The sequence below is a fragment of the Erpetoichthys calabaricus genome, chromosome 4 (assembly GCF_900747795.2).
Source record: "Erpetoichthys calabaricus chromosome 4, fErpCal1.3, whole genome shotgun sequence".
NCBI classification, from domain to species: domain Eukaryota; kingdom Metazoa; phylum Chordata; class Cladistia; order Polypteriformes; family Polypteridae; genus Erpetoichthys; species Erpetoichthys calabaricus.
Genome location: NC_041397.2, coordinates 334,395,310 through 334,423,017, shown reverse-complemented (window position 1 = coordinate 334,423,017; position 27,708 = coordinate 334,395,310). Strand labels below are relative to the sequence as shown.

The 27,708-nt window shown below is 43.2% G+C and overlaps 2 protein-coding genes and 1 long non-coding RNA gene across 28 annotated transcripts in view; 2 read left to right on the top strand and 1 right to left on the bottom strand.

Annotated features, from left to right (window-relative positions):
• The window catches only part of LOC127527483 (uncharacterized), a 1,026,648-nt gene that overhangs the window by 837,567 nt on the left and 161,373 nt on the right, over positions 1 to 27,708 (bottom strand). The window contains exon 1 of one of the 2 annotated variants that reach the window (XR_007934787.1): positions 22,799 to 22,943. The exons of the other annotated variant lie outside the window; for it this stretch is intronic. This is a non-coding gene — a long non-coding RNA (uncharacterized LOC127527483). Of the gene's footprint in view, positions 1 to 22,798; positions 22,944 to 27,708 lie in introns of those variants that run through there. 2 annotated transcript variants of the gene reach the window in all.
• Positions 1 to 27,708, top strand: part of LOC114645023 (butyrophilin subfamily 1 member A1-like) — a 355,265-nt gene that overhangs the window by 166,741 nt on the left and 160,816 nt on the right. For 9 of the 23 annotated variants that reach the window (XM_051926422.1, XM_051926396.1, XM_051926419.1 and 6 more), the window contains exon 1: positions 8,056 to 8,280. In XM_051926422.1, the coding sequence (XP_051782382.1) occupies positions 8,247 to 8,280 (34 nt within the window). In that variant the 5' untranslated portion in view covers positions 8,056 to 8,246. Of the gene's footprint in view, positions 1 to 8,049; positions 8,281 to 9,846; positions 9,960 to 10,381; positions 10,454 to 10,826; positions 11,160 to 13,444; positions 13,727 to 14,446; positions 14,552 to 27,708 lie in introns of those variants that run through there. The other 14 variants (XM_051926399.1, XM_051926397.1, XM_051926407.1 and 11 more) reach the window with 11 other exon arrangements.
• Positions 1 to 27,708, top strand: part of LOC114644157 (butyrophilin subfamily 1 member A1-like) — a 339,284-nt gene that overhangs the window by 236,908 nt on the left and 74,668 nt on the right. For all 3 annotated transcript variants that reach the window (XM_051926427.1, XM_051926428.1, XM_051926426.1), the window contains one exon: positions 21,596 to 21,960. The gene's annotated coding sequence lies outside the window, so the exon portion shown is untranslated. The remainder of the gene's footprint in view (positions 1 to 21,595; positions 21,961 to 27,708) is intronic.

The window sequence follows — 27,708 nt, the reverse complement described above, 5'->3', positions numbered from 1 at the left end:
TTCCATTAAGCGTTGAAAAGATGCCCCTGCATTCTTCAGGCCGAAAGGCATTACTCGGAATTGGAATAAGCCATCAGGAGTGATCACAGCAGTCTTGGCCACACTGTCTTCTCCCATGCATACCTGCCAATATCCCGATTGTAAATCCAAAGTGCTAAAAACCACTGCGCTGTGTAAGGATTCTAAAATTTCATGCACCAGGGGCATAGGATATGCATCACTGGTAGTTTTGGCATTCAGTCCACGGTAATCCACACAAAAACGAAAGGTTCCATTGGTCTTACGCACCAAAACCACCGGGGATGCCCAGGCCGAGGTAGAGGTTTCAAGAATACCTTCCAGCAGCATACAATCAACCCACTCTTTGATAACCTTTCTCTTCATAGGAGAGACCCTGTAAGCTCTTTGACGGACAGGGACTTCATCAACGGTGTATATATGATGGTGAATAACCTCCGTACGCCCAAGTTTGTCCGTCCATACCATGGGCCATCTCCTCAGAATAGGTTGCACCTCGCAGGGCTGAGAACAAATGCTTTCCTCCACAGGGCTGATATCTTTAACTGGTACTGCAAAGTAGTAATTTACTTTTGGCCAGTGTAATTCATCACGCCCTCTTAGCTCAAAACTGAACACCCCCCCTCCAGGCATTACGTATTCATGAGTCCTTGGGTGTAAAATGATGTCGGCTGCCACGATGGAATCCAGCCCTAAGAGAAGTGGCATAGACAGGAATGCATCCTCCAAGACATACACCTCGACTTCCCAAGATATATTTTGCAAGTTAAACTGCATTCGAACCTTGCCACTATCTCCATATGCTCGCCCGTCTGCCAAGAAGAACTTTACTGTGCCGCCTCCCTTCAGTAGCTCGCCGGGCAACTTTATTTTTTCCCACAAACTGCGATTAATTAAGGCAAACGTGCTCCCTGTATCAATGACCGCATCCCCGATGATGTCCCGCACACTCACCGGTACCACTAGTAAGGGCAACTGTGCGCTTAACATGGTGAGCTCAGCCCCCACTGACCGGTCCTTGTTCTTCGGATAATTGACCTTGGGTGCATCCCTGCTAGAAGTGTCTCTGGGAGGATCTTTTTTACCCCTCATAGCAGCCCAATCCTTCTCGATCAAGGATCCGATTTTTACCATGGACTGTACAGAACTCACCGTGCCCCTAAGTGCTACCGCAAGCCGCGGGTTACAAGCACCCAGAATGCGTCTAACCATGTGTTCTTCTGACATATTGGGGTTCCATTTTAGACAGAGCGCATGGTATTCGTAAACAAAGTCTCTGATGGGTTGAGATGGACCCTGCCGAGCGGCCAGGAGCTGTTCTTCGACTTCAGTTTGGTAGTCAGCAGGTAAGAAGGCCTCCAAAAAAGCCGTACGGAAAGATGCCCAGTCCTTAATATTATTCTTTTCTGCCTGCCACCAGTGGCGCGCTGGTCTCTGTAGAGACGTACTCAAGAAGCCCATCAATTCAGCTAGCGTTAATGGGTGCAGTTCTAAAAACGCGTCTGCTTGTTCAATGAATTGAAGCACCTCTGCCGATTTACAGGAGGTTTCCAGTTTTGGAAACTCCAGCCGTACAGCAGCTGCAGCAGTAGAGGAGTAGGATGGCCGCGCTTCCACCAATAGCGTCGATCGGCGCGGAGTTTGAAAGTACGTAGTAATACTCCTCCTCATCGCGTCCTGTATTTCTACCTCCCATTGCTGATCGCGCCGCAGTAAGCAGTCTACCAGCTTTTGTTCCAGACTTCTTAGACGTACATGAACCCACTCCCGCAACTCGGCCCCCGCCGAATCCACGTATCCATGCAGAGCTTCTTCCCGAGCTACCGCCCCTTCACTCATTTCATCTATCCGGACTTGAAGCTCGTCCAGCTGCACCTGCACCTCTGCCCATGGGGGCTGCAAGTTCAGTGAGGCATCCATAAATTCCTGACCCTGGCTCTTCGGAGTTGAAATATATAAAGTGTCTAGCAGGCTCGCTGCCTCATCCACCTCTTCTTGTGCTCTGACCGTAACGTGGCGACCTAGCAATTCACCTCGCTCCGGCGTTGCACAAGAGTCGGCAAACCACTGCTCAGTGCTCTCAGTCGACATCCTGACGGCTTGTGTGTGGCAAAAAAGAAATACGGTGGATAATATTTAGTCAACCGGCTCCCCGTACGGGCCACCAATAATCTGTACCGCTCTCAGCTCCGGCACGATTATAATAATTAAATAATCCGGGGCGCGAGTGACCAACACTACTTTCTACTACACCACTTCAAATTATAGAGACACACCAGCAGGAGCAGGATAAAGTTGAAATGATTATTGATAGACAATACACATTATCACCGGGACAACAACAACAACAGAAAACCTTATATGTATAATATCGCGCTGCAGCGCTCCCCCTCCCCGCACAAAATCACAACACAAACCCTAGAAAACATACATTACTAATAAGGACTTTAGCAGATGGCAAACACAAAAAAAAAGAACAATGAATTTATAGTTTTTTAAAGTCTTATCTGAACCGTAGCGTTGAGCTCCGTCTAGCGTGGGGAAATGAGGCGCCGACCATATATCATATTCCGGGAAATGTATTTGATTAACAGTTTCTAGTGCTGGTCCGTCAAGTCCTCTCCCGTATGCCTTCCTCTCGAAAGAAAAAATTATTTGGCTTTCAATGAACCCGGGTTCACCTGACGATATCCAAGAGTGTTAATCCTTTCCCTTGTGCCTTTTTCTGTTATGGCTTCCTCCTCCTCTCTCCTTGCCCTCTTCTTTTTTCCCGCCACCTATTTAAAAAACGGATAGCTCCTCCCCGTACAGTCTGTTGGCCCTCCAAGCCAGGAGCTCCCCTCCCTCTGTATCAAGGGCTGGCCTTGACATAAAGGCGAACCACTAAAACAGGTATGGGAAAAGGTACAAACTTACAGGTACATAACACATATTCCGGTCGACCGTTACACATTACATTTATATGGCGCTCTTCTCAGTACTCAAAGCGCTATCCACACAGAGTCCTGAATCCTTTGGCAAGCAGGAGACCTGAGGCTGCCCTTTAATTGGTTACTTTCAGATTTTTCTAAGGACGCAGCTCTCACATTTATTGGCAGCAAATTAGTTTTGTTTTGAGATTTTTTAAATTTAATTCAATTGGACAATCATGACACAATGTTTCAAGTTCACATCAATGGTTCACAGTCTGAAACTGCCATTAACATAACTACAGATAAGCGAGCGCGACATTACGGCAATGGCATCTTCAAGTGCAACTTCAGAAATCAATGAAAATTCACAACCTCCTTGGGTGGTCGAGACTCCTCTGAGGAGGACTGACTGGCAATTCTCTCTGGAGAAGCTGGCATAAAGGAGCTTAGTGGTCACAGCCCTTCAAGCACTTCAGACACGTCCACCAAAGTGGTCACTAAGTTCTGTGTCTGCAAATGCTGATCTCAGGCTTCTCCAGTAGTCCTGCACCTACGGGCAGATGAGCACATGTGTGAGATATAATGTGCTTGTGGGTACTAAGATGGTGGTGAGCCTTGGGATATTTCTGGTTACAAAAAGTGTGCCACTACAGAAAAACAAAATTGGGAAACACTCATCTAGACAATAGCATGAGGCTATTTTTTGCCAGGCTTAGTGAAATAACTCAATTTAATCAGAAATTTTCAGGCCTGAAGGAAAGCGAGGGAGAAATTTATGTTCAAGGAAATATAAGTATCCTGATTGTAACGTGCAGAATGAGGTTCAGGTTGGACTTGTGCTGTGGGTGAAGTGCAAGACAGGTAGGGGGGAGAGTTATGTTTGAAGATGAGAGGTCTGTGGATCTTACAATGTGAATTTGTGCCCTGGTGAAGTAAGCCTTGGAAACCTGCATAGGACTGGGCAGACGGGCAGCAAGTGTAGAATAAAATTAGGCTGGGAATGACTCTCTGGGTATGATAAATGATAAACTGGGATGTTAGACTTGGGCAAAGTCAGAGGACTAGTGACTGTATGATGTGGATTTATGGAGTACAGTGGAAATGTCCAAGGACTGGACACTCGTATTAGTGGAGACAGAATAAGATTTGGATTGGGAAGAAGAAGGGGACTGTGGAAGTCATGGACTGAGGTTGTGGAGCACAGTAGAAATGGGAAAGCTGGCATCAGACTGGGCAGCATGGTGGAACTGGTATAATACATTTTAGCAGGATTTGTCCTATGAGTGTGGTACTGGACAGGCCAAGATGTGCACTGAAACTATGATGTTGACCATGAGAGCGTGTGGAATGACCAGACAAGAAGATCGATAAATAGACAGATAATTGTGAAGGGCACTATATAATACATACGTAGATGTGAAAGGCACTATACAATTGTTAGATAGATGTGAATAGCACTTTATAATAGGTATGTGCTGCTTCAGTTTGTCCCCTAAAAAACAGCGTCCCCACCAAAATTTTTTTCACCAGCCGCCACTGCTGTGATATAAACAGCATTATTAGATTATTGTATTGCTATTATTGTATTAGAATTTTCTACTTTTCTATTTTGTATTGTATTGTATTTTCAGGTATTGTGCTTTTTTTCTCTAGACAAGGTCTGGGATGTGCCAGGATAAATAATTTCACTGCATCTTGTACTCCTGTATGATTTTTGAATGTGACAAATAAAAAACGTGAAACTTGCCAAATTGAAAGTCGAAATGCTGAGCAGAAAAGTTCCAAAGCCATAACAACTAATCTCAAAGAACACGCTCAAAGTTTTTGTTTGGATCTTCAATGTCATATAACCAGAAAGTGCAAGGCGCTGACCATTACTGATAGGACCTGAGGTGCTCAAAGCTAGTAGGCCCCAAACAGTTCAATAAAATACCCACTAGAGGGGGATACCACCATCAGACCCTGGCAAGTGCAGGACTGTTATAATATAAGATTTATTTCACAAAAGCTCTGTTACAATGTAAAGCGCTGAAGAGCACAATAAACATGCAGTGCCTGCAAAAGGCCATTTGAAAACAAACCAACTCTCCTTACAGAATCTAAAGATCGGAGAGAAAACAAACCATAAAAGGTCAGAAATCCACAAGAATCACAAAAACACCACAAAAGTACAGGAGAACTCTCACCAACTCCCCAGCACATTTGAAATGAACTGCCAGGAACTGCGAGAGACCCTCCCTTTGGGACCCCCACAAACACACAAAACACATACATACATAGACACAAGCAGTAAATAATGCACATCATCAACAATTGTAACATTAAGAGAAGTAAAAGAATCAAGAATGAACAAAACAGACATAACACATGAATCTGAACCCAGCCAGGGGGAATCCTGGCTGAAAAAAAATGTATGGAGTTGCAACGGTGAAGTCACACACAACACACTCCTGACCATCCTCACGTAGCAATGTGACAGACCTACAAAATGGAGTTGTCATCCACAGAAATGTTAAAATGGAGTTGAGAAATACATTTTACTGCTTGAAGATGAAAATCAAAAGAAACAAATACTGCAACACGAAAAACAAAAAACAGAATATAAAGAAGTAAGAAATAAATGAAACCAATTTCCAAATCCTAACACTTTGACACTTTGGGGTGATGATGAAGAAGAAGTAAAGGAAGAAGTTGTGGCTTTTGGATGGAATAAAATATTCAGTTAAATAATATGCCGAATAAAATTTAGTAAGGACGGTCAGTCATTTTCTCACCCACTCATTCCTGAACAGGGTCGCGGTGGTCTGCTGGAGCCTCTTCCAGGCAGTATTGGGCACAAGGCAGGAACACAGACTGTACAGGGTGCCAGTCCATCGCAGGACAAACACACACACACACACAGGCCAGTTTAGGATCGCCAATCACGTAACCTGCATGTCTTTGGGCTGTGGGAGGAAATTCATGCAGACACGGGGAGAACATGCAAACTACACGCTGGGAGGACTTGGGACGTGAACCCTGATCCCCTTGCTGCTTGGCAGCAGTGCTACCACTGTGCCACCATACCACCCCTCAGAAGGGACACTACAAGATAAATGCTTTGTCTGTCATCTGGCAGATAAACTTATGTGCATAAAAAAAGCAAAAGGTAGAAAGTGGAATTAAATCAAAGCTCAGTAATTATGGTCAAGAGAACAACAGAGTCCATGAGAGAAAAGAGCACGAAGATACATTTTTAATATTTCAGAGATTTGCTATCCACAGATCAGATAAGGATTTGAACTCACAGTCGTCCTCTTACTCTGTCGTGTTGATTACGCAGGGGTCATGACCTCAAAGGCCACACCCCTAGCAACACAGAAATAAACACTGGTGTCAGTTGAGGAATGGAAATCACACCAAGTCATGACAATAAACTGGCCTGCCCATTTTACACAATTCAATCACTTTGTAAATTACTGGTAAAGATAAAAATGGAGCAGTTCAGGCAAACATCACATACGTCAGTTCTGTGCTTTGGATGTCTAGTAATCATTTTGCTCTTTTTGAGGAATCTTGTATACATTTTTGATTGTTTAATCTTCTATGTCCTTATGACAGTAATGTCATCATTCTGAATTGTGTTTTATGGTGATGGCTGCTGTTCTGTAAGGTTTTTCATGGCCACAGTGTGCGTCTTTGTCATCTTGATTAAAGAAGGCACAGCAGACATCTCTCTATCCCAGAGTTGGATCAATGCTGTTAGCGTTCATTTGGGGCGATTTCTCAAGGCAGTGTTAGGATTTTTGGTGTTTTATCTCATTTGTTACTTTGCTTTTTGGTTTGCTCTCCTGTTTAGTTAATCAGTTCTGGATTTTGCTCCTAGCCGAGAGCATTTGCTTGTATTTTCTCCAGGTTCTTGTTCTGCCCCATTTTGGTGTCCTCTATATCCTACTAAATACTAAAGATGTTCCTTAAAGATTTTTCAATGAAGTCCAACAACTTCCAACAAGGTCTCCATATCAAGGATGAGAACGTGTGCTGAAGTGGAAAGGCACTCATGCAGGTGGCATCTGAAATGTCTGACAATATAAACTGAGGCATATTTCAGAACTGTCAACCTTCAGACAAAACTACAGAGCAACTTCTAGAAGCAAACTCCATGAGCATGGTAAAGACATTACATAAGTAAGATGTATATTATTATTATTAGAAGTAGTAGTATTATTGTGACTGACAAAGGCTGCCAGTGAATTTCTATGAGGCAATGGAGGACACCAGAGAGTCAGAATGTGACCACAGGGCACACTGAGCTTTAACTGAATGGAAACTTCATAATTAATAAAAAATCTAAAATAATATCAGCACTGAAACTGAACGAGTGTAAAGGATGACGACTGCTTACATGTTCTCACACATCCTCAGTGTTACCAATGAAGTTCTCCAGTTTTATGGACAGTCCACCTCACAATTCTAAGCTGTACCTGCTAACAAACTCCTGCCGTCTTTAGATGTCATAAAGAGCTTCATTCTGTGGATTCTGATTTTCTAGGAAGTGTTAAGTTTGGTTTCACTGCTTCTGAGTTCACAGCATAGACATGAGCCCCGTCAAATCAAACCCAACGCTTACTGAGATGTTGTTCACCAGCAGGAGGTGAGATTCTCTTTTCTACAACTTTATTTGTTTTTTTGTTGTATTTCATGAATACATTTTGTTCTTCCAGTTTTGAGAAGAAGCCCACTGACGATATCCTGTTGGCTTTGGATTTAATCAAATTATTACAGACTGTAACTTCCACATCTTTTTCCTTATTCCCTGTGTTTCTGTTTTGCACCACTTGAGGAGGTCAGCAATGTATTTTATTCTGTAAATAAATCAAGTGCATGCCCTGACTCCATTTTGATTTCTTCTGCTCTCCTCTCCTTACTTGGGCTGATGTGATCCTCATACCACAAGTCTGCTTCTAATCTGAACAAAGGGTGATAAGTGTGTGCCCTGCTTTGTTAAATATTCTAAAAAAGATCATAAAACCTTGGAATTCTCATGAGATCTGATAAAAGCTGAGGGTCTTATTGTCAGATCACAGGCCATTTTATTTTAATGTGTTTCTGTCACTTTAAGACTCAGGCGTGTCAGTGTTGGCAGGCTGCCGTTTAAAAACGGAAGAGAAATAAATCAGAGGAGGAACACTTTAAACTACTCCTTTTATTTTATTACACGCCATCTTCTCCTTCTACAGACTTATAAGACATTAAGAACATGAAAGACTGACACATTGGGCATGAAGTTCACAGACCCCTGATGAAGGACAAATCCTCGTGATGTGTGAGCTCTAAATGGGGAAAGTGGAGAGAAAACAAAGTGAAAGCAGTAAGTGGAGACATTATGGACGTTTATTACATTGCTGTTAGAAATTAATCCTTAGGTTGTGAGTGATAAGAATTTTAATTTTGAGGCTGACTCAGTAACGTGTAACTGGCTTATGCTACACAAGTTTACATTGAGGTCGTGCAGATTAAGTGTGTGTTTAGTGAAGGAGCCATGAGCAGAGCAGAAGGTCTTTGTATAAAATCAGGGTGCTCTCATGAATTAGCTTGTCCAGTAAAAGTAACTCGAGTCAAGACCACCACAACAAACATTAATGAACATTATGAACATTGATCAGGATTTTACAGATGTAGGTTAGCCTCAGCTCCACCACAGGCTCCTTCAGCTCCTTCAATTCAAAAGCAAAGAACTGATCGTCTCCAGCATATTGTCACTACTAGAAATGATTCAGAACTTATTATGAGATATGACTGTGCTGTATGGTGATAATCATGAATGGGGAAACAGGAGTGCAGACAGTTTACGGTGTCATCAAGGTGTGTTAGGATGAAAGTAGAAATAAGCAGGGAACAACTGGGCTATCAGGCTCTCCTTGTTGGTTTGATTACTGGATCTTCAGGCACAACTGAGAGTCTTGTGTTTCATGAAATGGTGGGCGGTGAAGACACATCAGGAGTACATGTGTGAGAAAGCTAGAAATTAATGAATTGGTTAATGAAGTCCTGTACCTAAGTTTAGTATCAAATGGCATTGCTAACATAATAAACATGAACATCATATACAGCATAGCAGCCAGTGTAAAATGAACAACAATATTACATTCAATCAACAAAGATATGAGCGCGTTTACTGGAGGTCTCACTTCTGTGATCTGCAAAAGACTCAACTGAATTGGTGGAAAAATGAATGTTAAATAAGAAAGAGAAAGCACTAAGAGTGAGAACCAGTTGTGCCAGTCTGATGAGGCTGTGATCTGACGCTGTAGATGTCGAGTGTTGAAGGCCTGTCTGAGTTCCAAGAGGCGTTTAAAAGATCCAGGATTGTCACTTCTGGGCAAACTGCAATGTCTGTGACTCTTCATGAATAAAATGGCAACCAACCCAAGGTAGACCTTTATAGTTAATGAACTGTTACCTGAATTTAGTCCATCAATTTTGCATTTTTAAAGGTTTAGTTATTCTCCATACTGTTTTTCTCAATGTTTTCATTTTTATACAGAGATTTTGTATCATTTTTTGGGATGGTTACCACCATGTTGTGTTGACAGCAGATTTTCATTGTCCATTCTAGGAGTACTGGTGACATGTCACTCGATGTCACAATTCTTCTGGTATAAAATAATGGTGTCCAGCTTGTAAATTATACGTATATAGAGCAAAGGAATACCTTTCACAAATACCTTTTTATACCGTAGAGCCGAAGTAGACAACATTTGTTTTTTAGGCTTCTGAACTTTTTTCCATTTCACCTCACATTTTGACTTTCCCCTTTTTCTGTTCTGCTGGCCTCAGTTCTTTATTTAGGAAATGTCCTCCTACATTCATAACGGCTTTGCTTTCCTCTTTCATCTCCTGGTCATCTCTCTAAAGTGAATCTCATACTTTCTAGGACTCACCAGTCCATAACAATAACGACAGAAGAAGAGAACAAATTCCAGTTGGTGACCACTGGGTGGGCCAGTCTGATGCTGTTGTGTTTTGGGGGGCTACAATAAGACAAAGGTGGATGTGACAGACCACAGCTGTACCACCGATGTCTGCCAGTTTGATGACAGAGTGTCATTCCTGTGCCATTGTGGTAGAAATGATTAAAACCAAACTAGATAAGTGAGCTCACTGGGATGAGAGAGTGCGCTTATCATAAAGATCAATAAGATAATAAATAGAAATAATAAAATAAAAGAGCTGAGAGTCGAGTGGAGAGGCTTCACGTCCACCAAAGTGCACAGGCAGTAAATCAAACTAAGAATGTCAGTTAAGGCCCTTTGGGTTATTAACATGTAAACACAAATGATATAAATGGTGGTCTCTGCTCCTGTCATGTGAAGTGTAGATGACGCAGTTTGATCTGTGAGTTGTTTTACACACCAGTCTGTCAGAGGAGCTGACTTCACAGGTACAATGAGCTCTTCTTTGTGTTCCAGCCATGAACCTTCAGATGCGATGGACTCTTCTTATCTTATTGTTTCTACACAACACAGATATCTCCTGGGCAGGTATGGGTGGCTGGTTATATTTTGTTAATTTTTAGGTGTGCTAAATGTTTCGTACTATTTATTTACACATTTCTCTTCATAGTAAAGTTCAGCAGAAGCATGTCTCTTTACAAAGAATATTTATTTATTTGTAAGCTGGTTTGTCAAAAAAAAGTAAGAGAAAGAATTTAATTGTTTTTTGTTTTATGTCTTGCAATAGTTTAAACCTAGAAAAATAATTTAAGGACAGTTTATTCTACAAGAAGTCAGAAAGATGAAATGATAATGAAGCATTTATCAGTAGGCTAACATGGTTTTCATTAACTTTTGTCATTTCTTCTAATTTACAAATCACATCCTGGTCCTCACTCCACTCTTGTGGTTTCCTTTCCAGACAGCTTCATCGTTGTCGGTCCTTCGAAGCCCGTCGTCACTTATGTTGGTGAAGATGTGGTCCTGCCAGCCTCCCTCTCACCAGCTCTTGATGCCGAGGCCTTTCAAGTGAGGTGGTTTACAACTGACTTCATGACACCAGAGCTGTTATACGCCAATTACGGAATCAGGCTACAGAGTGACACAAGAAGAACCCTGAGCATAGACAACCTCAAGAATGGCAATGTGTCTCTAATAATCAGAAATGTCCGTGTTTCTGATGATCATCTCTACAAGTGTTATGTGTACTCTGGACAAACAGATGATGACACTCAGGTCTCACTCACTGTTGAAGGTCAGTGTGCATTTGGGATTTACAATTTTTGTTTCTAGTTGTATTATGGGATGGCACAATGACTCAGTGGCTAGATCTACTGCCTGATGAAGTCCATGTACACTTCCCATGAATGCTTGCTGTCAGTGTAGAGTTTGCACTTCTACCTCCTCATCAGTTTTATGATTTTCCTTTCAAATAGAAAGACGTATGAATTGGGTTAACTGGTGATGTTAAAGTCGGCCAATATGAGTGATCGGGTCCCACGATGAGATAAGGAAGACAATAATAATAATCTTTATATATAATCTTCATTTGGATCTTGATCTTTGTTTGTCCGTGAATTCATGTTCTCCTGACACTGCCTTGGTTGTTACTTTTGTTTACAAACACTGTCGATACCACTCTTTGTGTTTAGATCTGGCGTCGACACCTGCTTCGTTGTCAAGACTGTGGTTTTTTGTGTTTCTATCGACTGTAGTTGGCAGCACTTCGTCCAAATCGAATGTTCACCCACTTCTTGGAGTCGGCAGTCAGAGTATATAAGTCGGACACACTTCTGTGATTTTCCATCAGTCGGCATTTGGAGTTCAAGAAAAAAGCATTGGTTCTTTCTTACTCTTTGGATTGCCACAAAGCAACCTGTGAAATTGGACAACGTGTGGTGGAACTACTGTCGACACCAGCATCTGTGTTCAAATCTACCGTCGACACCAGCCTCCACCACTGCATCATTACTATTCGGACAGTGATTCCGAGTAGGCCGTTCCTATTGAATCAATGTCCAAGGGTTTTTTTTTGTAATTTTGTTTCCCTTATAAAAAATCATAATGCTGTGCGATGAAGGGCCCAGTTCACGACTGGCAGCCGCGTTTAAACAGGGAGCCCTTCACAGACAACTTTAACACGCGCAACGTAGTTGGGCACACACAGCTAGTAAAAATAATAATAATAATAATAATAATAATAATAATAATAATAATAATGAAGCAATTTATTTATGTCGTACATTCCTCCTTATCAAAGCTCTTCACTGAAAGAACAACAGGGAATATATTTACAAAGGAAACAAACACTAAATAAAGACAAATACAGAATATACAAGGAACTGAAGTAAAATAAAAGTTGACAAACCAGAATAAAATACAAAAATACCATCAGAAAATGAGAAAACCTGGAATCAGTGACATTGTGTGATACAAATCAACATCATCTCAGGGTGGTCCTGCAGCCCTGAAACTCTATAAAGGAAATAAGGTGTATAACTAGATATGCTAAAACAGAACAGGTAAGTAATAAACAGAGCAAGATTATAAACATAACATACATAAGGACAAAAACAATGAAATATACATCCATCCATCCATTTTCCAACCCGCTGAATCCGAACACAGGGGTCTGCTGGAGCCAATCCCAGCCAACACAGGGCACAAGGCAGGAAACAATCCTGGGCAGGGTGCCAACCCACCGCAGGACACACACAAACACACCCACACACCAAGCACACACTAGGGCCAATTTAGAATCGCCAATCCACCTAACCTGCATGTCTTTGGACTGTGGGAGGAAACCGGAGCGCCCGGAGGAAACCCACGCAGACACGGGGAGAACATGCAAACTCCACGCAGGGAGGACCCGGGAAGCGAACCCAGGTCCCCAGATCTCCCAACTGCGAGGCAGCAGCGCTACCCACTGCGCCACCGTGCCGCCCATGAAATATACACAATTATAATATTTTAAAAATCACCAAAAGATCACAGATGGTTAAACGACATCTAAAGTGGGTTAAGACCCCAGCTAAAACTTGACACTGGATGCCATCAGGTGGGACATCAAGTGGGACAGCAGGTCACCTGAGAAGCATGGAAAGCTCCTGCCTCTCAGCACAGACAGCATGCCAAGGAATTGGAATCCAGAGATCAAATGTGCTGCTCCTCTGGTTTGTAGGACTGTTGAGGTGAGAAACTCCTCAAGTCCAGGCCAGTAATATTTCAATAGCTGGTCTCTTTATTTATGACTGTGAAGACATTCAAAGAAATGTCCTCAAAGTCTCAAAACCTGCCAGCTTACTTCAGTTGGTCCCAAGCATTTTTAAACTGACGCTCTGCCAAGTTTCATTAAATATAAGCAATAAATAAAATGATCAGAAACAAGTCACACAAAATAAAATCAAAGCCTACACTTCAAACAAAAACAACCAAATTCCTTTATTTCAGCAGTTCATTCATAACCGTATGCCATGTCAGCTGATGGTAAAGTGTTTCTTCTTCTCTTCACTGATCTTCCACTCTTTTGTGTTTCATTAGTTTTAGGGGCTCAGCCCTCCATTACCATCAGCTCCACTGAAGGCCAGAAGACCCAACTGGAGTGCAGTGCTGAGAAGTGGAACCCCCAACCAGAAGTCACCTGGAGGGACATGAATGGGGCAGACGTGACGTCACAGTCCACAATAAAATCAGAGCGGGACTCCGAGGGTCTTCTGAGAGTGAGCAGCGTCCTCCCGGTGAAGGAGGAGTACAACGTGTTCAGCTGTCTGATGAGAAGTAAAGCACCAAAGCCAGACTGGCACTCCGGACTTGGCATCTACAGTACGTCATTAATAGTGTGGCACTAGCAGCATCGCCACTTTATTTTTACACAGAATGTGGCACTAAAGCACATATTTGTAGATCAGCTTAAAAAGCTAGGCTCCCATTTACTAATTACCTGGAAAATCAACGTAGGAACTAATTTGTGTTAAACGTTGTGCCATATGCACATTAAAATAAAGATCCATAAGTGGAAATGAAATATAAATAAGAGTTGGAACTTTGAAATACAGGAATTCACATCACCACACACACACGTGAGCAAATCTACAATGTCAGGTCCAGTTGGCTAGCAGTGCGACTTTGAAACAAGGCCATCGTGAAAATAGAAAATTCAGTTGTGACTCAGTCTAGGAGTGGACCCCCATATATATCTGTGTCACGTGATTCAAAGAAATGAAAAGTAAACGTGTAGGTTAACAGACGTAGGAAACAAACAATGGAGGAGAACGACATTGAGTGGACATTAATGGAGGTGAGATACTGGATAATTTATGATGGATAACGAGAGGGCTGATGGACACGCTGATGTCTTGGGTGTGAAGGTGTGTTTGGTCCCAGGCTCCAGCTACAGGAGCACATCATCTGTGGTGTAAATGCAGGGTCTCATAATGCTCCCCTTAGTCTGAAGGAGTCCCACTTGATGGATTCTTCTGTGTTTTCCTCACCTGAACCTCATTCCTGTCTCACAGACTCACACGTCTTCCCCTCATTTTGCAGGTTTCTCCCCAGGGGTCTCTGGCTGGTTGGTGGCTTTCTGCGTCTTGTTGGTTCTTTGCTTAGCGGTGACTCCCCTGCTGGTCATTCAATGGAGAAGAATGAGAGGTGAGGACAGAAGATCTCACATCGACATTAGAACAGACAGACTGCTCAGTAAATGGTAAAGTTATTCATAAATAATTCATCTTTATATTCTTTATTATCTTCCATAGAAACAAACACCAGATATGATTTAATAGGTGAGTACAATTCTAAATTTGCTGTTCTCTAATTTAGTCTCGACTTGTGTTGATTTACCTCTTTCTACTTGGCCACTGCTCATCTGTCTCCTGTGATGGTGAGGTGGCTTCTCAGGGGTCTTCAGAGTCCATGCATATCTGAGCTGTTAAATTAGTGAAGGCCTTGGTGTGACTGAATAAACGTGAACTGGTCAGGAAATTCTCAGACGGGAGATCAGGCCGGCCAGCCTGAATGTGAGGAGGAGACGATTTGAAAATGGTCAGCATTGAGCCAATGTGGCCCACCACGTTCACTGAAGTCTTCTTTGTCTCCTTTGTGTTGGTGCTTCATGTGTGAATGAAGGAGAAACACAAAATAAACAAGAAAAAATAAACAGGTTTTATTTATTTGAAGATTTTAATCTAAAATTAATTCACTCATCTATTTTTAGAACCCAGTTTTAAAGTAGCAGAGAGCAGAAACACGACAGTAGCCATCAATTTGTGATGTGCCAGTCTGTGACTCACACACACTCACTCACACACACACACATACACACACACACACACACTAACGTACTTAACTTATTTAGTATCTTTAGCATAAACAGTGGAAAAAATGCAGACATTGGAGAAGCATGCAGGTTCAACACAATGACTCGTGTGGGCAGCAGCACCAACCTCTGTGCCACCATGTTCAGTTGTATCTGATCTTCATGCTGACTAAGAAAGGTGCAAAGTTTGTAGCCAACAAAAAGTCTTCACTAGTGTTCCTTTAGGGGGCGGTATAGCTCCCTAGTTGGAATAAGTTCTTTTGTAATTGCGGCGTTTTAAGTAACCGTAAACTATATAGATATGATATTAAAAGGCGATATCCCTCCCATAGTGATACGGCGGCAAAAATCACATAAGAGAAAATAACTTATCTTTCTTTACTGACAATTTACGCAGCATTACAGATGGGAAGCCTATGGCAAAGACAATGCCAAGGTGGGATCTTGATGTATACAGTCTGCCATCTTTTGTTGCTGCGCTGGAAGGCTTTTCAGGATGGATGATGATATCACCCATCCGTCTGTCGGCTTCAAAGTATTTAGCTGCTGCCCAAGTCTTTATATACTGTCTTCTCCACATGTAGGCCCTCACATCAGCAAATAGTCCATTTCCAAACAAGGAAAGAAGATTTTGTGCTGACAGAGGACAGATGTATACTATTCTGTCTTTAGGCTGACTATACATTCCTCCAGCTGTCTTTGTCCATCTTGTCCTATTCTTGGCCCAGCAATTCTAAATGCTGAGCCCCTTTGTACTAAATCTGGCTCAGCTATGGCATGTACAAAGAAAAGAAAAACAGATTTAAAATGTCTGCACAGAGACAGTGACATTAAACTTAATATTATAACAAACTTATTATAACAACTAGTAAAAACATCACTCATCAAAAATAGTAGACATATTGCTATATATATAGTGGCCACTAGGGTGCGCCCCAGTGAACAGCACATACTAATCACGTCAAACACCAATCCAGGATAACAGATCATTGTTTCATTACATGACAACACCTCAATAGGCTTACTTCTAACAATACACCAAGTAAATGTCTGTCGTCTCCTTCTGCTCCTCCTCAGTGAGTGTCATTGTCTTCCTCCCGACTCTGACTCCTTGAGTGAAGGGAGACGTTTCTTCTGGTGCCATGACATTGCATTCTGGAAGCACTTCTGGTCCATAGGGAAGTTGCATGAAACAGGTAAATTCTTTTCTGACTGTGCCCTCTGGTGACACCCATAGACCCTGACAGGGTTGTCCATCAGAACTACAAGTACCAGGCAACCTCACAAGTATTAAATCAGAGACCAAGCTAGTAGAACACTGCCATCTCTAATATTGGGGGCTATATTGCCCTTTGCACTGTATTTCACCAGACTGTCCATTAACTTTGCACTCTGTCTGAGATAAGAGCTGGAAGTCATCCTGTCAGGGTTGTGCCTCCATCCATATGGTCCTTCCATTTTGGCCTCCCAGCCAGGCAAGGGATCAGCCTACATTTAAATTGGGACATCACTCCATCTGTTATGACATTATGACATGATATATTAATATTCATCTGAGTTGTGCTTGTTTTCAGCTGCAGACACACATGGAGAGACTGGTGTTGTCAGTCCTACTTCTCTTCTCAAATGTTCACTTTGTTCTTCTCTTTTTGTCTACAGTTGGATTCCTTCCTATTTGTTTTCTGCACAAGGAAATTGGTAAAAAATATTTCTTCCTTTTTGTATTAAAGTACAAAATAAAAACTGTGAAATATTTAAATGGTGTGAGAAAGTTTAGAAAGCAAATTCAAGGAATACGATAAGGACGTGAAGATCTAGTGCCAGAAATGACACATCCAAGCCGAGCGGTTTAGCTAAGAGAGCACATGAAGTCTATGGATTCTTTTCCTTATAATATTATTATGAAAATGATTTGTCTTTTACTCCATATCTGAAATTGGATTCATATTTTATAATAATTGTTTTAAATTTCTTAGCCTGCACCCACACTGCCCCCCTCTCACCCTGAGGTGCCCACTGTGCTGTCCTCTCGTGTCTTATGGATTCCCACTCAGTAAGGTGCCTTGTATTTTCTTCTTCTTTGATGTTTTGTGTCCTGCTCTTCTTATCGTTGGTCCATCTATCAGATTAATGCAGTTTGAGGGTCCTGGGGCTCAGACCCTACCTCAGTAGTACTGGACACAACACAAGAGTCCTCCTTATCCTTTGTTTGCTGTTGTTTTTATTCTAAAGCTCCGTCTGTTCCACTCAGTCTGATTATTAAACATTTGGATTTCTGTCCTCACATTTGGATTCACCACATTGGTGGTTTGAACTGTAAACCCCTAAGAAAAGACCCAGTGAAGTGGGCATCACATGTCACCTGTGTGGTGAGCAGCTGGGTGCGGTACCCAGCTGGGATGCCTGGAGGGACCGGAAGAGGGACTATGCCTCCTCCGGACCACGAGAGGACAGCTGCCCTGGTTGGTATGGGGACCACGGGAACAGAGCATGGAAGCGCAACCTTATAGGGGCCCGAGGTCACCACCAGGGGGCACCCAATCATCTGAAAAGCCCTGGACATCAGCACTTCCACCACACCCGGAAGTGCTGGGGGAAGGAAAACCAGGGACACCCGGAGTGCACCAGGAAGTGCCGCTGGAAGCTCATCAGGAGGCACCTGGAGCACAGCTGGGTGAACATAAAAGGGGCCTCCTCCCTCCATTCAGTAGCTGGAGTCGGGTGGAATAGGACAGAGCTCGGACGAGAGGAGTGGCATTATGACAGAGGCCTGGACTGAGGGTCCTTGGTGCTGGGGCTCTGGGTTGTGTGCGTTAGAACTGGTAAATAGTAATGTATAATAAACGTGTGTGTGGTTTGAGACCATCGGTGGCTGCCTGTCTGTGTCAGGGCTGCTCTCCACACCTGATAGAAGTTTAGTCCCCTGTTGTCACTCTGATTTCTCAGTTCACACAGCAGTTTGTTTCTGGTCACTGATACTCAGACAGTTGGCATTGAGAAATCATTTGAACTGACAAAGAAGACAAATAGCAAGGCCATAAGGAGGAGACAAACTGGTAAAGACGAGGGTCTGTCCACCTAATAAGTAAACAGAACACAAAGGCACACGAAGTAAACAGATGCATAAACAGGACCACCTGATATCAACTGACCATCCAGTTTGTGACGAGAGAGCAGGTCATATGAACTTGACGCTCAGAAATGCCAACAGGAGATGTGCCCCTAGCTGGCACCACAGTTACAATGACTGGCACGTGTCTTATTGTATTACAGTCACACTAATTTACACCTGCAGCGTTCATTTCTGTGGTCACCAGAACACGGTCAGAAGTCTCACTGCTAGGACCTCCACTCCTAATAACATCAATAATTCTGTTCCTTCTTCATCAGACGTCACGCAGATTCAAAGCCAAAGGCCAGTAGGCTGTTAATTCTGCAAATCCATTTTCAGTCTGTGCTTGGCACTCCAGCTATTGTCATGTCCATTGTTTTGCTGTCTATTATAAGGGGTCTTTATGAAGGACATTTGAGATGTAAAGGTATTTTAAGACGTCAGAAGAGGAAAATGAAAGTAAATGAAAGTTGTGAGTGAGAACTGAAGAGATGATGTTTTAAGTTGACCCACCTGATTATCCACTCAGTAACGCAGCTCTCTTCTTCTGCAGAAAAGTCACAACGCGTCACGAATGCAGGTACAATATTTGAACTGGGGGTCACTGGGGGTCTCTCAAGTCTCACTCTTTATTGGACTCATTAAGTTTATTTCTTTATTTATTATTTTACAGAATGGAGGAGAATATGCAGCTCAGCAGGTACGGTTGATAAGCCAGTCGTGACCTTAGGATGAAGTTCTCATTTTCTGTGTCTTAGTCTTTGTGTCTTCATGTTAAACGTGTCACCATCATGACCATGAGAAGCAGCACCTTGTGAGCTCTGTGACTGTCCCCCAGGTCTGAGTTAATGGCTGAGGCCCCTCTATGTGGGTGACATGGTGACACAGTGGTAGCACTGCCGTCTCCCAGTAAGGACACTGGGGTTCACATCCTGGGGCTCCTTGTGTGGAGTTTGCATGTTCTGCCTGTGACTGTGTGGGTCTCCTCCGTGTGCTCCAAAGACATGCAGGTTAGGTGGTCCGGTGACGCTCAGTTAGCCCTGATGTGTGTCTGAGTGTCTGCCGCTGATGGACTGGCGTCCCGTCCATGGGTTGTTCCTGCCTTGCCCTGATGCCTGCTGTGCCCCTCGACTCTGCCCTGGATAAGCAGGTTATGACAATGGATGGCTGCTTGTTCTGTGTGTTTAAAGGCAGATGAGCTGCTAGTTAAGGAACAGGAAGACCTCAGCCTCTACTGCCCCCTGGTGGTCTCTTTGAATATCGCTAGTTATCTTATTCCTATGAAGTTCCCTAAATAATCCTCTGTCATTAATAGTTGGATTCTCCTTGGCAGGCGGACATTACTTTATTTTGTGTTCCAAGAACATCAGACAAGTCAGTAAAGACAGAACTAAAGACCGGACCCTCCTCGTGCAGACAGAACTCCTCAGATGTCTTCCTCAGTACAAAGGACACTCGTTTGTCTTGTAGACTTTATTCTCAGAAGGTCATTTTGATTCGGTGGTCTCGTACCGATTAGCACTGCGTGTCATTGTCACTAATCCTGCTACTTAAAGACTCCATGATGTCCCTTCTGTCACTTAGGACCCTCTTGTGTTTCAGTGCAGACCCTTTCTCAGGCCCACCATGAATTTGCTACATTTCCAGCATGTCGATGTTGAAGTATTTGTGAGATGACAACATTGAGGACACACTTGAGGTTTTCACTCACAACGTTTGCACTTTTTAAAGTAAACTGAGTGCTGCTGAGTTCTCACAGGGCCCGCTGTCCATTCTCAGACCCCTCAGTGTCCAGTCCTGTCCCCTCTTTAGTGCCACTTTGTGTTTTGTCCTGCTGTCCTGTCCTTTGTTGTCACCTTGTATGTCCTCTCGTCCTCCCTCTCCTTATTAAAGCCCCCCTCACCTGTACTGACCTGTCACATGGTGTCCCTGCTGACTGATGACTTGTGACACTTGTGTATTTGAGTTCATCCTCATCACTGACAGGCGGCCATCTTGTGTTGTTAGATTCAGTGTCATAAATTCAGTGCCCCCCGTTGTCACTTCTGACAAGGAACTGAGAAACATAAAGTGGGGGGGTCTGCTAAATAAAAGGCCACAAACGCAGTGTAAGGACGAGAAAAGTGACAGAATGACCGACAGAGCAGAGCAGAGCAGCACAAAATGAATCAAAGTGGACAGGAATGACAGGAACAGGAGGACAACAGGCCAGGGGGGACATGAGACCCTCAGGTTAGTGACGACAAGTCTGAGAGCTGCTGGTGAGTCTGTGAACGAGTGCCAGGCCTCACTGGTGGTCTTCTTGTTTGTGTCTTTAACAAATCCTCGCTGTGTGATTCGTCTTTTATTAAAATGTCACCGTTCTTCTGCTGTTGAGGTCACAGCGTGGTGATCAGGCTCTTTAGGGTTAAATGAAGATAAAATGGCAGACAGGCGAGTGGAGGAGGTCAGAGGTCACAGGGGGGGGCCGAGCAGTGACACAAAGAGACACACGAGGGGCTTGGTGGGCTTTGGTTTGTAAAAATAAAAACTCAAAGGTGAGAAGTGAACACGAGCTGTTTGACGTCTTTGTCTTTTTAATGTTCAGGTCCTTCAAGGAGTGTAAATGTGTTGTTGTCTTCCTCAAGTCCCCTGATTTCCTGACGTCTCCTCTTTTCTTCTTTCTTCTCCTCAGCTGATGTCACTTTTGACCCTGAGACTGCACATCCATATCTCATTGTGTCTGAAGACGGGAAAGAAGTGAGAGGCACAGACATACGACAGAGAGTGACGGACAATCCAAAGAGGTTTGACCGCAGCCCTTGTGTCCTGGCCAGAGAAGGATTCACGTCAGGGAGACACTACTGGGAGGTGGAGGTCGGGGGGAAGACTGAGTGGACTTTAGGAGTCGCCAGAGAGTCGATCAACAGGAAGGGGGGGATTACAGTGACACCATATGATGGACTCTGGACTGTAGGGCTGAGGAATGAGAACGAGTACGCGGCTCTCATTGGCCGTCCTCTCCACCTACCCCTGAGAGTGAAGCCCCAGACAGTGGGGGTCTTTCTGGACTATGATGAAGGTCAGGTCTCCTTTTACAATGGCCAGTCCCGCTCTCACCTGTACACCTTCACAGACTCCTTCACTGAGCCCCTCTATCCGTTCTTCAGTCCTTCTAATAATGACGGTGGTAAAAACGCGGCCCCTCTGGTCATCTGCCCCCTGCGCACACACTGACCCCTCAGTATTAATGTCGTCTGTCCATCTCTATGTCAGGTCAGAGCAGCACAAAGCTGATGGAGACTTTCTTTAACATCAGACCACCGAACTCAAAGCCCCCTGAGGTGTCCTGCTGTTTGCTGCTCGTCTGATTTTCATTTTCAGGATTTCTGTGTTTAATGAGACATCAGGACTGAACACTTGGGATTTTTAAATGGCGTCGGATCAAAGCGTCGGCTCCATAATCAAATGTGAATCTTTATAATTTGATCTGAGGGTCTGAGAATGAACAGAAATCCCGAGTGTGCGTCTTTAATTTGACATTCAAAGAGGAATTCAACAAAGATGGTTGTGTTCTCCACAGCACTGGATTGGTTTTCTTCAGTCTTTGTGTGACGTCACTTGCTGGTGGTCAGTCCTGATGACCCTGAGGTGCCTACTTTGTGACATTAAAAGACTGAGAGGACGTGAAGAGTGTGAGCTGAGCAGACGAAATCTGAGACCCTGAATATCGAGACCACCGTCCATTTTGTAACTCGCTTATCTAATTCAGGGTCAAAGGGGCTGTCAATGTGGGGGGGCAACACGGATAAGAACCAACCTACGACACCAGAGCTGAAGGCTGGACCACCAATCACTGTGCTACTACGAGACCACCAGTCAGACAAACATGAATTCATATCTAGCGTTATATACTTCTATTGTTAAACGTGGACTGAAATACACAACACTGTAAGTCTGTGAGAAGTTCATCAACACTGAGATGAGTTTGTGATGAAATGAAATAAAACAGAAATGAAAATAAAGAAAGGCAGGAATTACAAAAATAAATCATCGACATCAGTGAGGTGTCCTCTGTGATAAAATGGCTTCTCGTGAACTTCTCAGAGGGTCCACCTCACAGTCTTGAAACTCCGGCAGACTCGGCATTCACTAACATGAGTGACCTGACTGGAGGTCCACATTATCTGCCCCTCATCACCCACTGGGAAAATTTAAATTATGAGAGTCATCTTGTTATTATAGAAGCGAATGAGAAGACCTGATGAAGAGCTGAACTCGAATCATTCAACTTAGCAGAGGCCATTTTATGAGGTATGTTAACAGGGCAGCCAAGATTTGTAAGTCCCTTTGGATTAAAGTGTCTGTCATAGACTTATTTCAGTGACACACACAGGTGGTCTGCTGCAGTGCTGGAGTCGGAGTGTTTTACAGAAATGACAACAATAACTTTAATACATGAACAGAGTGCTAGATGTGACAAAAGAACTGAAGAAACAGAATTAGAAAATGGACGACTTCCCAGAAATCAGCACAATTAAAAATGACAACAGAATACAGAATTGTGTGTGAATGGCACCCTCTTGTGGTCACGAAGTGTAATTAAAATAATTAAAAATGGACCCAAATTCCTTAATCTTGTCCTCGTCTGAATCAGTTTATTTGTTGTGCATTTCAGTGCGAAGGCGTATGTGAGACTCAGAAATGTCACTTTGTCTGTAATTTATAAATGAACTCAAATAGAGTCAGGCACAGAGCTGCAAGTGTGTTTGTCTGGTGTTACCAGTTACCAGGGGATGTGCAACTGGGAGAACTGGGAGAAAAGTCATGTGACACCAGGAGAACAGAGACACTGAGCATGCTGGGAATTGATGTAAGGAGCTGTGAAGCACTGGGCCACTTGGGGACTTTAATAATAATAATAATAATAATAATAATAATAATAATAATAATAATAAAGTTACATTTGTTGAACAGAAGCCTCTACAAATACACGCCGGCCTGCAGCATGAAAGTTGACGTCACTGATGGAGATTTGCTGAGTGACTTTGCAGTTGTAGATAAACTCGTGTCATCAGCGTGATCTTCATGCTCTTCCTCTCACTAATCACAGTCACTGCTCTCATCTGCACACAACACCACACACATGTCGAGGTCTCACTGTTTGTATCTTTGACTTTCTCACATGTTAATGAAACTCTAAACGTGATGTTTCATGTTTGTCAAGCAGACAAGTCAGAGTTTCCTGTAATCTGCACACTTGGCAGTAAACCTGAACTTGAATGTTTGCTCATCTTCTCCTTTCTTGTTTGTAATACGATGAGGAGACTCGAGAATACTGGAGGAGAATTATTGAAGCAGAAACTGTCAGGATCTCCATGAATGAATTAAACTGTTTAATGTTTGTTGAATTATTTCATCAAGGTAACAAAGAAGGTGACAAAGAAAACGAGGAGCATCAGAACAAAGTGTGACAGGTGACACTGTGACTTTATGGAAGCCCACCCAGATACGCCAGTTACATGGAACTTCATGCTTGTGTACCTGTGGACCATTAATTCTTTAATGATTCCAATTTCGCAGATGTGTGTGACAGGAAATACAAAAAACAAACCTACAGTATTAAAATAATCAGATTTATGTGACCTTCAGTTTAAAAAGCTGCCTGAAAAAATCCACACAGAAAATGGCTTGATTTCAATTTTTTTTGGTTAATTCTGTTCACATCCACATGAGGGCGCCATTTGCACAGATTTATTCATTTTAATGTCACTTCAATGTCACTCATTTCTGTGACACTGTCTATTTCTCAAAGTATTTTCTTTATTTCACTTCTTAATCTCAGAGACTGCCATCATTTATAAATAATCTAATTAATGTAAACACATTTCGATTTTAACTACAGCTGTGCACTTCACTCACACACCTCAGATGAGTCCTTGAGGTGACTGAAGAGTCCCTGTTAGAATTCAAGATATCTCTTATCATCATGTGGCTGAGACTTCTATACAAAGTGACTTACAAGTTATGATGATTGATTTCATAATTCAGTCATAAAGTAGCCCCCAGTGGTCTCAGGTCAAGTCAGATCTTTTCATTCGCTCCTCTGATTTAGATGACAAGACGTCTCGTGTGTTTCAGGCTCTCTGCTGTTTTCTTTTTTATTGTCCACATCTTCTGATGGCTCTGAGATGACAAGTCGACTTCCATTTGTGACTGTGGCTGCCCCTCAGCTGGAGTTCTTGGACCTTTTCATGTCAGATTTGCTCAAATCTCAATAACAAACAGGATGGTCCTGCTGAGTGCCGCATCAATAAAATTCCAGGTAGCCATTGCAGTGTCACTTGTCACTTTGCTGCCAGTCTCCACCGCTGTGAGCCTTCTGTCTCTAAACTGAAGATGAAGACCTGAAGAAGCAGAGCGCCAGAGCACATTTGTGTTTGTGTCGTCACACACCGACTTCAGAGGCCTCTTGTTATATTCTGACGCCATCACGTCTGTTACTGAATGGTGAGGAGTGATGAGTGGACCCCGCTGAGTTCACTTCACCTCAAGGTGGGCAAAATCATGGAAATGATCGGGGACTTCAGCAAACTCAGTGAAATGCAGTGATGTCAGTGGGGAAGGAGAAACTGAACCAGTTCTGAGTGGGCTCTACTGGTGTGGTGGTCTTCAAAGTGTCTCTGAGAGTGAAGAAACTATGCTGGCCAAACTAACCACTGTGCCACCATGCCTTTCTGAGATAAAATTAAATGAATACTCCACTCAAAAAGGATTTTTGAATATTTTAATAATCCCATGTAGTTTGTAGTGATGGCCGAAAAAAAAAGTAATCACATGATTTCATGCAGAATGGAGTTAAAAAGTTTTTGATAAAATACAAGCTAATGGTGAAGAAAGGTGTAGAAAGGCAAACAATGTGAAAAATGTGAAAATTAAATAAACTGAAATAAAATCTCACGTTACTCAGGTCACATCATCCACATGTCGGTTATCCTGTGGTGTACTCAAAACGTATTGTGATGGAACCAGGACACCAGTGAGCCCCAAACCCCAACACAATCACACAAGCACAAGGATGGCTTCTTACCAAACTACCTCTCCAAAGTCACCAAACACAAGCACAGGTCTTCTCTCCTCTCACCACCACTCTGCCCTCCTCCAGTCGAGTGCTGCTTTCCATCCTCTCAGCTCCTACTCTCCTGGATAAGGGAGAACATCTCCCTGCAGGACCACCTTGTGGCAAACATGGACCCCAGCAGGGCTGTGCTGCCGGACTACAACTCCCAGCATTCCCTGCTGGTTCCCAAATGGGCACCGTCATGGACGGCTGCTGCCATCTAATGCCTAGGGGGGATTAAATATCTCTCTGTGCCAGTCCTTCCCTGTCCTCTTCCTTTATCCTGGCTAGGGAAAGTATTTAGTATATGTCCGATCAGGATGCCTGTCCATTTATTTGGGGCTTCCTGCTCAGGTGAAGCGCCATCAGTTGTGGTTGAGCTGTCTGTCTGTCCATTATGGCGGCCTAATCCAGGTGTGACTGTCACAAGTTGTCTACTAAAGCAGATGGCCTGCTAGTCATTTGGGACCGACCAGGACTGAGGGGGTAATAAAAGAGAGGCAGATGTTCAAAAAAAAGGTAATTTTATTATTCCATGATAGAGAAGAGAGAAAAAAACAGTGGCTGATATAAAAGGATACACAAAGAATGAAACGTATAAATAATCCTGTGACAAAACAAAACTAGATATGAAAAAGAAAGGAAAGAAGAAAAACAGAAATTGTAAAACACAGAGGCTCTTACCCTAATATCCATCTATTATCCAACCCGCTATATCCTAACTACAAGGTCACGGGGGTCTGCTGGAGCCAATCCCAGCCAACACAGGGCGCAAGGCAGGAAACAAACCCCGGGCAGGACGCCAACCCACCACAGGGCACACACGCACACACACACACACACACACACACACACACACACACACACGCACACACACAGGACAATTCACGATGGCCAATGCACCTGAGCTGCATGACTGTGGGAGGAAACCCACACAGACAGTGGGAGGACATGCAAACTCCACACAGGTAGGACCCGGGAAGCAAACCCAGACGGATCTCCTAACTGTGAGGCAGCAGCGCCATGGTGCCGCCCTTACCCTAATATATATATATACAGTATATTCTAGTCCATGTAAGGGCATCAGCAGCCTTAAAAGTAAACCAAACTGGATTCTGTTTCAGTCCCGGTCAAAAGTACAACTCCTCAAAATACAAATCTCAGGAGCCGTGTTTTGTCCTCAGGAGTCTAACCCTCTCCTTTACATCAACCAGCAGCTCAGCCACCAGGCACCTCTTAGTCTGGCGTGCCCCGCACTCCTAACCCTTCTCAATTCTCTCTGAATGATCGTCCCCCCTCTTGTGGTCACAACTGTACTTATGAAGACTTCTCCATTCCCAGGGTCGGCTTGCCTAAACAAAGGGCGATACCATTTCAGGCCTGCTGGGGAAATCATACACTTCAAGTAAAGATCAAAATATCCGAAAACAAAATACAGACAATAAAACACAAAACAACAAAAACATTTATACCTAAACTTGAGGTTACTGAGATACAAATTGAAACATGACGGTACTCCTACACCACTAATCCAACTTGGACTCCTCCTATTGCTGTCTTTCGTCCTTCTCAGGCACCCGTGACTGCGTTTAGCTTCGGCGCCATCTTTAAAACACCGGTCAGTAAAAGTGGAATGTTACACGCGAGACTTGTACCCGAAACAAACGGCGGAACATCCAAAAAAAAAAGAAACAAACAGCCTGATGGTAAGTCCAAACACCTTTTAAAGTCATTTTTTATTCCCGTTGTAAACTCGCTGGCATATTGCTCATTGCGGCTCATATCTAAAGCGTATTGAGAATCTTGCCCCAGTACGTATCTATCTGTACTATACTGTATTAGCGTCACGGTGACATCCTCCTCCTCTTGGCCTTTCTGGTCACTCAGGGCCTCCCGTCTGAGTAAAGGATCCTCCTGCCTGTCCATCCCATCTGCCACCTACAGTACAAAACTCTGACGTGTTAGTAAATTATTGTTACACAGATACTGCCAGAAAAATCAGCGCATGCCATAAACAGAAATGCAAGTCACATGGGACTGACTTTTTGAGCTGAAGACAGAACAGTTGACCAATGATTGGTGGGGGGAGGCGGGTCTTCAGTTCAAAAGTGCAGCATTATGGGAATGCCTATAATGATGATGACGTGTGCTGATTTTTCCAGAAGTGTCTATTTTAAAATACAAAGAAATGACAAAAGATCATCAAATCATGAATTGATTTTGAAATGGCACCGAATCCATCAATCTTGTTTTTATTTTCTGTGCAATTCGAGTTCACA